Source organism: Dreissena polymorpha, chromosome 14, assembly GCF_020536995.1.
Source record: "Dreissena polymorpha isolate Duluth1 chromosome 14, UMN_Dpol_1.0, whole genome shotgun sequence".
In the NCBI taxonomy this organism is placed as follows: Eukaryota; Metazoa; Mollusca; class Bivalvia; order Myida; family Dreissenidae; genus Dreissena; species Dreissena polymorpha.
The window spans coordinates 28,214,229-28,230,227 of record NC_068368.1 but is presented as its reverse complement, the minus strand read 5'-3'; the positions used below and the strand labels follow the sequence as shown (position 1 = coordinate 28,230,227).

The window sequence follows — 15,999 nt, the reverse complement described above, 5'->3', positions numbered from 1 at the left end:
TTTAGAAAAAGTGTCTTAGATTTAAATTGGGGAATGCACGACGCAAGATTTCTAAATTCGGACAATAATCGTATTGCTAATTAATCTGTATGGAGGAAAAAATTAACACTTTGAATAATTTTACTATAAATAATATAGCACAAATTATATGCATACCAAAAAACAGGTCGACAAACCAAAGTTTGTGTTTTTCTAATTTCTTATCTTTATTCGTATCATTATGTTCAAATGTATTCTTGGAAGATAAACACAAAACAGACAATATTTATTAACACATTATGGCGGTATCTATATGATTTCCCTTGAATAAAAAGTTAAATATTAATATTATTTAATGCATCCACCGCAGGGGTCGTGAAAACGTGACAATCGAACTATAAATTTACCTCTTAAACTTTAAATCCGTCCTTAATCTTGCACCTACACATTGGGAAAAAAATTATTTAGCCATAACTTATAATTACCGGTATATTAATTTGAGTCATCAACACTGACAAAAAAGTCGTTATTGTTTAGTGCAATATAATTAATGCAAATTCAGTTTGAAAGCGGATATTCAGTATAGCATATTATAGTTGTTTTTTTTTAAAACAATTGACGATTGGTATATTTTTCTCATTCAATTACGTCAAATGGCCAGACGTTTATTTATATAACTATTACAAAACGACCAAATGCATGGTTACAACTGTGCAAAACACTCCATTCAGTTTGGCGAACGTAAAGACTAGCCTTTAGATCTAAGTTTGGGCATACATTTTGAAATCATTAAGAGCAATTAACCACGGTGGCAATGTATCTCGAGTGCAACGATTATATTGCAACGACAAAATATTCTTATATACATTAATAGGGAGGAAAAATACACTTCTTTCAATTGGAAACTCTCGACTTGTTCTAAATAAGACCGCCAAGAAAACACTTCGACATCAGTTATCATATTTATAAAAAGCATACTAGTTCTTCCGACTTTATTTATTGTAAAATAAAATGATTAAAATAGGAAATTACTCCAATTTTTGTTAATAGTGTGCATTCAGTATCTGAATTGCCTTGCTAAACATGGTGAGCCACCATGTTTTTCAAGATGGGACTACGAGTACAAAACGATAAGTCAAATTTCACAAATAGAGAGAACACAAAGTGAAATAGAGCAGGAAATTTAACGGCTCCGTGAAACGGCTGAAATGCAACAGAAAACTATTACAACGTTATTAAAGACAGGTAAGATATTGTAAACTGTAAACGTTTTATCAAGATACTTTATAGTTGTATTGTTATACAAATGTCTTGAAGGCATTGTTTTACAGAGCAATATTGATACTAATGAGTGTGATTTCCGGTAATGTGTAATATCACACATTTAGAACATAATGTGATCAACCACGTGTAAATGATCTGCAACATTAGCTATTATGAATTGAAACTGTATCTTTTTAATGACTTGTGTATGCCCCCACACAAGCGACCGCCTAATTTCGATTCAAAAGTAATCTCTGCCAGTTGATTCGTAAAGACTTACGTGTATAACGTTTGTTGCCTTCACTACATTAATAAAATGCACAAGCGACCATTCCTACACGAAAAAAGTCGCTGTTTGCATTTGTGGCGTTCGTGTTACATTTATGGACGAAAGTTACACAAATATTGTTCCAAATATCATTTAAATGGTGTAGCCAATGCACCATCAGCGAAGACACGATATAAGCACATGCATCTAGATCCCACCTGACTCCTTAATTATCGGAAAGTGTGCTCCTCTAAAACATTATATACAAGTTTTCATTTTAAAGCAGCATGTTTTATATTTTATGGAAAAATACCCATGACATGAGCTACAAGTGGAAATTATTTATGTGTCTCATATAATCACCCGAGCGCATCAATAACATAGTATAGCTAAATTGGTTATTTATGTATGTATGTATTTATTTATTTATTTTAGAAAAGTCAGTATTAACATTTACGCGATGGTGAAGAAATGTCTGCCCAGATTCAACAGCTTTGGTGTCCTGTAGTGTTTTAGTCGCCTGTTATTTCATCTGTACACCAAACCATTGCCATTTCAAATACTATTTACATAAGCCATTGTAAACAAGAGTCATGTACTTTTTTGTCACATTAAATGTTAAAGAATTTAACATCCTATGTAAATGGGTCTATTATATCAACCCAACATTTTGTACGTTGATCTTATCTACTTATTTCAGTAGTTCTGTTGTATGAAAGACTGTAATCGAATGATGACTAAATACGTTAAGTACTGGATTTGAATCTAATACAATTTAAGTGTTGCATACATCGATTATAATTCTTTTCTGTTAAGCTTCGTCTTGGAAAAGTAGAATAATGCCAGTATTCATATTCCATGCTTAACTGCAACTATCGAGAATTTCTCAATTCAAATCGTAAGTTAAAGGACAAATAATACTTTCTGGTCGTTTCGAACAATTATTTATCTCGAAATGTTTAAATAATAAAGAAAGAAACCGACGTTTTCGTTGTGTATGTTTTAATTACCACTTCAAAACATAAACTTACCTCGACCTAAAACTAAACAATGAATGAAGATATAACGACCTTTATTGGTGGGTAAAAAAATAATATGAACTGTTTCATTGGATCCACAAATTGAGTGTATGGCCTTCTTTACAGTTCGTACCCTTTATGTGGGTTTTGCAGTATTAAATTCCAATCGTAAGTTAAAGGACAAAAAATACTTTCTGGTCGTTTCGAACAAGTATTTCTCGAAATGTTTAAATAATAAAGAAAGAAACCGACGTTTTCGTTGTGTATGTTTTAATTACCACTTCAAAACATAAACTTACCTCGACCTAAAACTAAACTATGAATGAAGATATAACGACCTTTAAATTGGTGGGTAAAAAAATAATATGAACTGTTTCATTTGATCGACAAATTGAGTGTATAGCCTTCTTTACAGTACGTACCTCTTATGTGGGTTGTGCAGTTTTTAATTCGGTGTAGGTTTTGACTGAAGCTGTTCATCCAAAATACTTAGATGATGCTGACCAAACATCCGTCCTGATTTGTAAGAATCTTGTTCGCCATTCTAGTGTTTTTGGTGACGCATTGCTTACCGTAATGTAATAAAAGTAACTAACAAAGGACCATGTAGTCAACGAACGAAGGCCATTAAACGTCATAATTTAACAATACTTGAAGTTCTTGTATAGTTTTCGAATTTACATCACGGTACTTAAATATGCATTTCTTATTGTATACATGTACACACACGTTTTGTATACTTGAAATGTATGTCGACTTTTTATCATAAAAATACGTGTGCAATACTTGTACATGTGTCCACTTGTACTTGTACTCTTGCCCACCTTTTGAAACCCGATTGGACCAAAATATTAAAAAAATATATGAATCATCCTAGACAATTCTTCTATGTTAATCAAATTCAGCAAATGTCAATATTATATCGTGCGAAGTTACTTAAAAATAACATGATTGTATGTGTCAATAATATCTGAGTGATATGTTTTACCAGGATACACCGCCGAAAATAAATACAACGAAGCTGATAGCGGTAGTGACTCTATCTGTCGACCTGATGACCCTACATGGGCTAACTATACAGATCGAAATGATGACGGCCCGAGAGGTCGTATCTACGGCACTGAGATCAACATAAATGAACCCAGCAAAGTATTCCCTTATAACGTTGATAACCAGGAAATTCCTGGTGTAGTTTGCTTGACGGATAAAAGTTTAGTTTTATTGTAACCAGCTAGAGCTGATTGTTACAAAGGATGGTCTCTTCAATACAGTGGGTATCTTATAGCTATTTCCTATGTACATGCTGGCCTACATAACCACATCTGTGTGGATATCCAGCATGAGTTTTGTTCCAAATGGGGCAAAGAACGACGACCAACACATCTTATATCTAATAGAAACACAATGTGGTTCTCTCCCTTGCCCACCATATGTACAGGGACGTGAACTGTCGTGTGTAGTATGTTCAAAAAATAATGATTAAACTCGTTATAGCGAACTGAAACGTTTTAAAGCCGTAAGCATTCCTGTTTGATCAAACTCTTTTTCATAATCTTAGATTAAATATTTAAACGATTTTGAAATCATTATTAAGACGACTTTTGTGTATTGCAATTTAAAAAAAATGAAATTAAATTGTATGTTAAATGGTTTATAGAGCAGCAAGTGCACACCGTATTACGCGTCACGTCGATGGCAGAATGTTCCGTCGATGACAGATAGCTTTACTCGACCGCGTAAATAGGTAGGTTACAAATTCGTTCGATATAATTATATAAAGCAAGTAAGGCCAAAATCGTTGCTACGAACATATTGTCCATTGACTGAGGACGCCACCAGGTAATTTTGGACTCGTAGTTCAAGTTTTTAAAGAAATGTGAACGAGTTAAAAGTGACAGTTTCCGAAAAATCGTTGAACATGACTGCTTTTTGTTCAAAATATCTGAAGTTTGTAATAAATGACTTGATTTCGTGTTATATACTTACGCATTTATCCCTTAAGGATACGTAAGCCAAATATCCGCCCTTTGAGTTGTTTAATGAACATGTTACAGGCGTCCAAACTGACCCCGTCGAAAAAATATTGGTGCCGTAGTTGGCAGATATGTATTTTAAATGATGCCGCTGATGGCAGAAACGCTGTAGAAAATGCTAACGTAGATGACAGATTGTCAAAATAACTATTTTATTTATTTCTCTCTTCTTTTTGTACTTTTACACACAATTGAGAAGCGAAACTGTCCTTTGTAACATATTCTTAAGAAAAGAAGGTTATGTATGCAGTAAGTGTATGAATATTATGTTCAATAAAATTGATTATGATACCTATATAATATATAATGATGCTATAATATAATATAATGAGGGTTTTTTTTTGTAGAAAACCGTCACCATGAAGAGGTTCAGGTGTTATTACTGTGACTCTGAGTTTGATGTCCACAAAGACACTGTACACAACCTCATAGAACACCACGAATCTTTAACCATTAAGTACAGGGAGCTGGAACTGAATGAGAAAACGTGTCGTCAAGGCTACTGAACAAAGGATTACGATATTTATCCGGCAGAATGTTCCGTCTTAATATGTTCTAAGATATGTAACAATGACAATGCATAAGTACATGTATATTTAATGATAGTTGGAATCATATTTAGTGATATTAAAATATAAACTATGTATCGCTATCATGTAACTGTCCATACCTGTTATATAGAAAAGCTTATTTAAATTTTCAGAGACCACTTCTTTGACACTACAGAAAGAAATCGCAAGAAGCAGAAACGAAAGAAAGGACAGATATCGGCTCCAGATCAACTTGCACATGGACAAAGGGGCGTGAGACAATTTCATGCATGCGATGAATCCAAGATTTTAGCCCATATCCGCAAAGGTTTTAAAGATATTCAACAACACATCACAATTCATCTGATAAAACTTAATTTAGAACTGTAACAGTAAAACATGTAAACAAAAACATAAAATCTGCAATCTCCCTGCTACAACTGTGTTACATTATTCTCAAAACAAACGTCGAATATGGACAGTTTAACATTATTGTTACATATCATACACTATCGGGTTCGTCATTTTTCCTATATAACGTATACTGCGACTTTAAAATTCTGAGATATAAAATTACGTTTATGTTGTAAGAGACATCGTTGTTTGTGTTAGAATGGCATGTCTGTGAAAACGTATAATGTGAGAGAGGATTAGATTGTAAATCTAAATTGTTACTTCAACGAATTATTTTACTATACGTTGCATTGAGCGTCTCGTCTTTAGTCATCTGGAAACCCACCGATATAGATAAATTGAGAATTTTTTAATTTGTATCAGCGTGTTTTCGAGTCCAAAACTTTTAGTTTAACCTCTATCGCTGGCTTTCCAGAAGACTTAACAAGAAACGCCCGATGCAAAAAAATAACATAATCAATCATACGTATAAGTTACAAGTAAAACATACAAAACAAAACCTCTAGATGACTTACCATCTCCATCATAATACGTTTGACTTGTATTTATATTTTTAAACGTACTTGTTCAATAAAAGCAATATTAGATAATTATCATCTTAGAAATACAATTGTAATCATTAAATTTTAAATCAGTTTATGTGTTTTGTTTTGTTTTCACTTAACAATTGTAATGGTTATAATGCACGGACCTACAGGACTTACTGGTATACTAATATGACTTGTCGGAGTTTAAAAACAGTGTGACTAGCTTCAAAAGAACATTAACAATGAAAAACAATTAAACATTTGATAATAAACAAAAAGATTTCTTAAAACTCAAAAAATCTTATAAAGATTGTTCTGAAAATCTTAAAAGAGGTAAACATTATTATGTCGACGAACATGGCCATTTGGATTAATTGCGTATATACGAAATCATGATTCAACACAGACACTTGTAATGATAAATAAGGCACTAGTAAACATTTAAAGTTCATACCGCATCATTATAATAAATATCAAATACAGTGTATGCCACTGTGATGTATGGTCACATATATTTTTAACATATGGTCATAATCCTTTGTTCAGTAGCCGTGACGACCCGTTTTCTCATTCAGTTCCAGCTCCCTGTACTTAATGGTTAAGATTCGTGGTGTTCTATGAGGTGGTGTACAGTGTCTTTGTTGACATCAAACTCAAGAGTCACAGTAATAACACCTGAACCTCTTCATGGTGACGGTTTTCTACAAAAAACACCCTAATTATATTATAGCCTCGTTATATATATTATATAGGTATCACAATCAAGTTTATTGAACAGAATATTCATACTGCTACAGCATACATAACCTTCTTTTCTTGAGAATATATTACAAAGGACAGTTTCGCTTCTCAATTGTGTATAAAAGTACAAAAAGAAGAGAAAAATAAACGAAATAGTTATTTTGACAATCTGTCATCTAAGTTAGCATGTATTACAGCGTTTCTGCCATCAGCGGCATCATTTAAAGTACATATCTGCCAACTACGGCACCAATTTTTATTCGACGGGGTCAGTTTGGACGCCTGTAACATGTTCATTAAACAACTCAAAGGGCGGATATTTGGCTTACGTATCCCTAAGAGATAAATGCGTATGTGTATAACACGAAATCATGTCATTTATTTCAAATTTGAGATATTTTCAACAAACATCAGTCATTTTTCATGATTTTTCGGAAACTGTCACTTTTAACTCGTTCACATTTCTTTAAAAACTTGAACTACGAGTCCAAAATTACCTGGTGGCGTCCTCAGTCAATGGTCAATATGTTCGTAGCAACGATTGTGGCCTTACTTGCTTTATATAATTATATCGAACGAATGTGTAACCCACCTGTTTACGCGATCGAGTAAAGCTATCTGTCATCGACGGAACATTCTGCCATCGACGTGACGCGTAATACGGTGTGAAGTGTAACTATGTACTTTTATGGTATCGTTAATAATTGGATAATGATACTCCATTATTTTACGTACTAAAAATCCTGCCAATCAAAAGTGGTTTCCACCATTTGTTTGGGCTCTGTATTGGAGAATCCTGATGTCTTCTTTAAATTCAAAAACAAATATCTGAATGGCAAACAAATTTATCAATGTAACATTTATTAAAAGCTCATAAACACTCAAAATCAATGAATATATCGTACAATATTTAAAAAATAACACATACAAAATCAATATTCTTATAGTAATAGTCAAATTGCAACGCTAGATGTGGTCTGGTAACAAAAATTTAACAAGATAAAAAATGCCCTTTTTTCTTGTGTTTTTTTGTGCGAATATATATTTAATACATGTTCATGTACAGTGTTAGTGTTTTTTTGTTAACAAAGGTTACCATAACACATCTAGCGTTGAAATTGTGGCTATTGCTATAAGGAATTCTGTTTTTTAATGGCTTAACTTTATTTAACGTAATATTTAGCGAAATATTCGTTAATTATAAATATTGATTTTACTTTAAGCCTGTAAATCAATGACGATGAGAGTTTAAGAGTAAATCTACACGTATTTAATATTTTTGTGGTAATTGACGGTGAGGCAACTAAAGTTAGACACGTTATTTGACAATTACATATCAGTTCTTTAAGCGTCAATAGGTTTGTGTGGGTATTCCTCTCCAACGAGTGTAAAGCAAATCGATGTATGTTTATAGAGGCGATTGAACATATACGTGTTTTATAACCCCATAGTAATTTGCATTAATGAAACGAACAGAAAAGGACTACAAATAATGTATATGTAAAAATAAACAGTTGCTTCAAGATGCATGTGGTTAAAACACAAACTCCACCTGACTTATGGGAAATCCTCTAGCGTCATAGACACAATCCAGATGCGAGTGTTGCGATTACAAACTTGTTAAATCATTAAAACAATAATCTCATAACCTTCGAAGAACTGCATAAATAAAGATGTTAAGTCTATTTTGTCACATTCTGAGGTTTAATCGTGCGATTATTGACACATGCACGATGAACTCAAAGCTCACATAGCGCAAACGGATGTTTGGAAAGCTAAACAGTTTCTTAATAGAATCAATACATAAGGGTTTGACTATTTATCAAATAAGCTTTTCATCGAAGGTGTGTACATGTCGTTACGCCACTGTTAAATTTCCGCGACAATGGTATGATTGTGTGATCATCTTCCAAAACAACCATCGGCCAACAAATAAAATAAACACATGGGAAACGCGATAAGAAGTTGCCTCGGTTAGATATTCAAATGCGTTTTAAATGAACCGGTTCAACTCTGGCCTCAATAATTTTATTAAGTGGCCGATGAACTATTTGAGTTTAACGTAAATCACAGAACAACTGTCGCTATGTGTATGTTACACAGTGTCATCCAGAACTGTTTAAATAGATGGTATATGTTGCATTCTTCAATTACATTACATGCTTTGACATGATTAAACCTAGTTGACTGTTGTGCAAACTTATTCGAGAATATATCAATAGTAAAGACCTACACATCCGGCGGTCAATGTATATTTATTTCCGGCCATGCTTCCGACATCTAAATACCCATTCACATTTATTTCGAGAGCGTAATGTTGTTTAAAAGGGAGTTAACATTACCGATCATGTTCAGCCACTTTGTAAATGACGTATAAAATGAAATACAACATATGATTTTCTCTTATTAACCGCTTGATCCGTTATTAACCTCCCGTAATATATGTGCGTATGACAGCGCCATACTAAGCGAACCGACAGAAGAATTGCATTTACACTTCGATAAATCGGATAAGTATTTCAGTAATTGGCAATTATCGGTTTATGTAAATAAAACAAAGATAATGGCGTTCGAAATAGGCGGCACGCTTAGTCGAATGACTGATTTACATACTATGAACACACATGAAAGCAAATAAATAATGTCCCTCCCACTTATTTTTTTTCATATCTGTTAATAATTTGGCTATATGGTATCTCACTGTTTAAAACTGTATATGTGTAATAACATACATGCTCATGTTACTGTGTGTTTTATGTGTACAAATACTTAGTGATACGCTATATATGCTTAATTCAAAATATATATTCTGCTGTTTGGTGTTCTGTTCCATGTATTACTTATTATCTCTTGCAATTAATAATGTCGTGTGCCACTTTGACAGCTATGTAAAGCATAAACATTTAAGGAAGTTATAATTACTTGAGTTATCACATTACACTAACAACCACAGGGAAATTATGTATTTTGATAAGGATTTAACAACACCCAAAACAGGAAGGTTTTGATGAGCATTTTGCAGACATTCACACGATGAAGAACTTTAAACCCAGTGCGAAAACTTCAATAACAACTAACACACGGCAACTTTTGAATAATTTTATCTGAAGCAGGAAACAAAATTCTTAATCAAACACGTCAAACCACTAGAACGATTACTTACTTTCGAGAGATGTTTGGAAAAAACAGAACAAGGGGTTCAAGTTTTTTATTATTTAATACTTGAGTACCTAGCAAGTAATGTCTTGATGGTACAATGCATACATTCGGCCATCAACTCTACGGCGTTCTCGATAAGGAACTTTAAAATGAGTAACAACCCTGTCCAATTGGGGTTAAACATATATAATATAATATGGTATAATGACGCCTTTCTTGATCGACACCAAATAGTTATATGTTAGTTACCACATGATACATTCTTTAGAAGTTTGGAGCAATTAATATGAATAATTGGATTCCCACGTTCAATGTTATCATTAATAGCTTTCGGGTACATTTGCTTCAGTAATTCAAGTTTTTACCCGACAATCTGTACGTTATTTTTGCTTCCGTAATGCATACACGAAGTTAATGTGTATCTTTACGAATAAATGTGCGTATTCAAGCCAATGCGCATCGTATTTAGAGCACTTCAAGTAGTTTTCTTTTCAACAAGATGAATACAAAATATTTAAAAACAAAATGCATTGATCTCTTCACGCAATTCCCTATCAAGGTTCAAATCATAGCAGTACTCATTTTCTATTTAAATGATAATTTGTATTTAAAAAATTTCGCAAAGACATATGGTATTAAACTTTTAATAAGTATGTGCTGTCAAATTACGTTGTCAGAGTATAGATCCGGATGAATGAAATAATATGCGCATTTAGTAAACGGGATTTCTTATTAATCCTCACTGCAGGTTATTAAACGGCATATAATCACAGAACTGTTCCCTAGTTTGTCTTGCCTATACATTTTTGACGTTTTAAATAAGAAATATATTGTTATCTAGAGTCCATAGAGTACATTGAAACCGTTCGAAACCAAATCAAGGTAAAATGCGAGTGGCTTTGGATTCTTCTTATTTTACAAATATACATAAGCGTCATGCAGCAAAGATACGTTGGTAAATTATGTGTTTATGTATATGTAAGATTAAATCTCATTTGCTTTCTTTTACTTTAACTTCACACAAGAGATGATGGGTAACTGCTGGTAAGTTGGGACGTGTGTCTTATGACTAACATTCCTTCAGACAATTTATGTCCCTTATGATGAAGATATATGATATGGTAAAAAATCCATCCAACAAAGTTATAATCACAATTTAGTGTAACATGCATCTTAAGTGTTAGTTTTACAAAAACACTTTGTGAGTAAAATAGGAAGCTACATGTAGTTCCTGATTTTGACACATGGTCTTATCGAGCTTGTCACGTGTGACCAATAACTTAACCTTAAACGCAAGGACCAGTCTCTTAGGTGCGTCATTTCATCTCGAAATGCTTGCAGCACCAAAATGCTCTGGGTAATGTGTTGACAGTTAATTTTTAAATTTTTGACTACGACTTTGACATAAAACAAACATTTTCTGTCAGTTGTTAAACTCGTTTGTGGGTTATATATTAAAATATGCGTCAGTTTCTGCACACCCGTTGAGGATCCAAACTGGCATATATGCACATAACAACATTCCACAAAATGAATGTTATTGTTGATGTTGTAACGACGAACGTTATTGTTGATGTTGTAACGACTCTCGACCTAAACATACTTATTGGGACCTACTAGAAATTACAGTGTTTCAAACCCCACTGTCACATAATACGTACAGATTTTCGGTCTGAATGCTATGTATACCTATATAGATCAGGAAATCTCGATAGAAAGATATTTTTTATGTGCATGCATATATGATTATTTATGTTTTGTTTTTATTCCTCAATATGAAAAACGATGTATTTGTTGTAAATTGTATTGTGTTAGAGGACCTTGCTGAAAATAAGAAAAATATGAAATTGTATATTATATAATTTCATCTGATGTATTTCTTAACAAGTCAATCTTTAAATAAAGATTTTATTATTATTATTTTTATTATTATTCTTATTATTATTATTATTATTATTATTATTATTATTATTATTATAATTATTATTATTATTAGTGATGCTTTGCATTTCTCTAGTTTTAAACGATCAACCACCACATTTTATATCCTTTATGTTAAACCCGAAGATATCAAGAGACATACGTTTTGTTTCTAGCATTTCAAAATAAAACGTCGGTTAGAGTTAATCGTTTTAAGAACAGATACGGGTCCTCATATACCTGGTGCAAGTGATACCCACACACCAAGTTACGTTAAGTTATTATCCGGAAATCAAATTTCTATTTTTAGTAACATTGACTTAGATATTTGAACCCTTGACCCTATATGCAATCCCACACCAGATCTTTCCCTAAGCTACGTACAGACCAACTTTTAAACAAATCTATCATTCCTAAGTAAAGTTAACATCCGGAAACCGAATTTCTATTTTTGGTAACAGTGACCGAGATATTTGACGCTTTAACCCCATATGCAATCCCACACCAGATCTTCCCCTAAGCTACCTACAGACCAACTTTTAAAAAATCCGTACTTCCTAAGTAAAGGTATCATCCGGAAACCAAATTTCTATTTTTAGTAACAGTGACCTAGATATGGGACCCTTTGACCCCATATGCAATCCCACACCAGATCTTCTCCTAAGCTACTTAAAGATCAACTTTCAAACAAATCAGTCATTCATAAGTCAAGTTATCATCCGGAAAACACCTAGGACAGACAGACGGACGGACGGACAAACACACATCGATAGACACTATAGACCCCTCTAGAAACCGGCAGGGGAATAAAAATGCACAAAGTGACCCTCTGACCAAGCGTGTTACCAAACAAGATCCATATTTGAACTTAACCTAGATAGCATCCTAATGCAACTACTGACCAAGTTTAGAGAAGAGTAGTAAAACATGTTTTGAATAAGAGTCCGGACAACACATTGAATGCTCACCAATGTTTTTCCCAACATGACCCATATTTGAGCTTGACCTAGATATCATTAATATGCAACTATTGACCAAGATTAGTAAAGATGGGATCAATATTATTTAAATTAAAGTCTGGCAATATTACCTTGAATGCTGTAAATGCACAAAGTGACCAGAGCTAGTTTTTGACCTGACAAGACCCATATTTAAACTTGGCCTAGATATAATCCAGATACAATTTCTGACCAAGTTTGATAGGATGATTTCTATTTGAATTAGAGTCTGGAAAAAGTGCTGGACACAGCCTGTTGTTGTGGTCGCATAATACGTCTGTTTTTCAAACAGGCGTATAAAAACAGTGTAACATTTTCACAGAACACAAAACAGTACAAGATCCATAAACAAATTGACCTGGCATGTATCATGACTAAACAGAAGATAAAGGCTGATGTGTTGTTGGTGGTTGAACTGATTTCGGCGTATAATAACAGTGTAACATTTTCACAGAACACAAAACAGTACAAGATCCATAAACAAATTGACCTGGCATGTATCATGACTAAACAGAAGATAAAGGCTGATGTGTTGTTGGTGGTTGAACTGATTTCATTGGATTTTTTTTAAGTGGAGCTAGAGAGGTGTTTTTTAGACGGAGACTATCAAGTTGGTTAAAGATGCTGATGCTGATGCCATCGATACGGAGACTATCATTTTTAATTTGACTAGCTTCGAAAAGATTAACTAGCTTAGAAAATACAAAAATACAAATAGGTAATATGGAATGTGTCTGCATGCATTTCTTTACAAATTGAACTAAACTAAATAATACACTTTCAGAAGTACGTTGGAATAATCATCGAAAAAACTAAATGTTTGGTATACATTATTCTTTGGCAACATTTTTTAAATTGGCAAACATCATCTACAGTTTAAAACATGTTACAAGTTCATCTGTACAACAATAGATCATGTTGATTTTCCGAACTTCATGTTGTTAAATTTCGATCTTATTTGAGCCAATGTTCTTACAGACAGTTCAAGACATGTGTTCTGGGCAAGTATTATGTCTGCGTTATGGACACTTATCGCAGATATGGTAGGTAACTTTTGAAGGCTTTCCCCGGTTTTCCTGAAACTATAAATTTATTCCAAATCAGTCTATATTATCAATGCAACATATAGATCTTTTTGATATTATAATATAGACAGGTTGAAAATTTTATTGCAAAAAGGGCTCTGGATTGTGGCCCATATGGCAGTCAGAATAGATCCGCAAACCATAGTCAGCAAATCACCCATTGAACCACAAACTATTATTGTTTCTTTGGTCTATGACTTAATGTTATATTGCTTCAAGGGAATAACGTTCAAACGTTTTCATCGATTTCACGAGTGAAAGACAAATAATTCATGAGGTTCAATACATTTTTTGTGTATTCTCTTCAGATTTTGTTAGTCGGTGCATTACAATGTTTAAAATTAGTTTATATCTTTTAAGATAAATATCTGCTTTTTTGTACAAAACAATAAGATTCCAAAGTCCCAATTCTGCACAGGAAGCAGAAATCAAGGTGAATTCTAACCTCATAAACAATAAACGTAAAAAGGCTGACCTATTTTCTTCCATGTAATATATATATATATATATATATATATATATATATATATATATATATATATATATATATTTATATATTATAAGAACCTACGCTCTTATGTTTCTGTCAACGCCGTTCGGGAAATTTAATTATAACGTTGGCGCGAAATATATATATATGCGCATCCGACGTCATACGTTGGCGCGAAATATATATATATATATACGCATCCGACGTCATTTATCCATTGTTATTCTACGTAAATATCTGTTAAGTTTAAATTGTTTTAAGAGTGTGGCATTTTGTGTATGGAAGAATTAATATCGGTAAATATATTGTTGGTACTTATATTGTAAATGTATTTCTGTATGTATCATCATTATTATTACATACGCGCAATCGTTTGACTTATTTATTTAAATACTATGTTAATAATTTGGTATGTTTGACTGTATATATTATAAATGTATTGTATTTATTTTTAGAGAATCCTCAGCAAATATTTCTTAATGTACTCAAAATTATATGAGGAACCGCTTGATACGAGGGCACGGTACCATACAACAAAATACACATTGTGCCTGGGTCATTCATTAATTTCAACACCTATTTCTGGTAAAAAAAATATCACCACAATAAGGTTTTTACCGGCATTAGGTAACCGAAGAATATATGTTGCAAACTAAGTATGCTCCAGTATATGCTTGTTGAGTCGTGGGTTATTTTCATTAAGTTGTCACATCACAAAATCAAATATTTATAAATATATGACTATGAATCATTATAAACATAATTATTAACATTTGGTCTTTATATTTGTTGCTTTTTTCAAATGTTAATATTCTGTAATAATAATAAATAATCGATTGTGTTGATGGTGTCAAACTGCAATCTTGAAAAAAGGTTCCTGCAGAGCCATGCATTCTGATTGGCTAGTCCAGGGTTCCCAATGTCAATCGCCATTGGCGCCAACGGCGACAAAATAAAAAATTCTGGCAACAAATTTCCGAAAATGGCATTCTGCAGAATATTTCCTTAAAATGACATAAGACCCTCTGTTAACCAGCCACTTTACTGCAGTCGTTATACAATCGATTTCTGTGACGTAAGGGATACTGTTGAAATCAATGTATCATGCTGAGTAACTGTGGCAAAATGGCATATAATGGTGATAATAGGTATGTTTTGGGGGTGTTGTTAGTTATCTTAATTGGTCTTTAGTTTTATTGCTTCAGAGATATGGCAACATTGAAATATACCGACTTTGCGCTTAAATGTGAAGTGTTTTTCACCGTGTACGAAGCTGATTCAAGACTGGTACGTTGACCATCAAGATAATCAAAAAGGTTCGTATGGTTTGTTTTTAGCAAATTCGGTGTAATTATAGGAAATCATTAAACATTTTACATGTATTGGTTCTTTATATATGTGGCATGATATATCTGTTTTACTCGTCAAAATGGCAAGTTCAGAGTGTATAACGCCTTGTAGAAAGTACACGTTAGATTCTGATAATGTTGAGACTCCTTCAAAAATGCAAACCACTATACATTCAGCAGCTAACAAAAAAAGAAGACAGTTGTTACTTAGTCAGATTTGTTTT

The 15,999-nt window shown here is 33.0% G+C and overlaps 1 protein-coding gene across 1 annotated transcript in view; it reads left to right on the top strand.

The window, feature by feature from the left end:
- Positions 1–1,152: 1,152 nt before the first annotated feature.
- LOC127857500 (short-chain collagen C4-like) overlaps positions 1,153–15,999 on the top strand; it is a 21,485-nt gene continuing 6,638 nt past the window's right edge. The window contains exon 1 of the mRNA XM_052393897.1: positions 1,153–1,224. Within this exon, the coding sequence (XP_052249857.1) occupies positions 1,188–1,224 (37 nt within the window). The 5' untranslated portion in view covers positions 1,153–1,187. The remainder of the gene's footprint in view (positions 1,225–15,999) is intronic.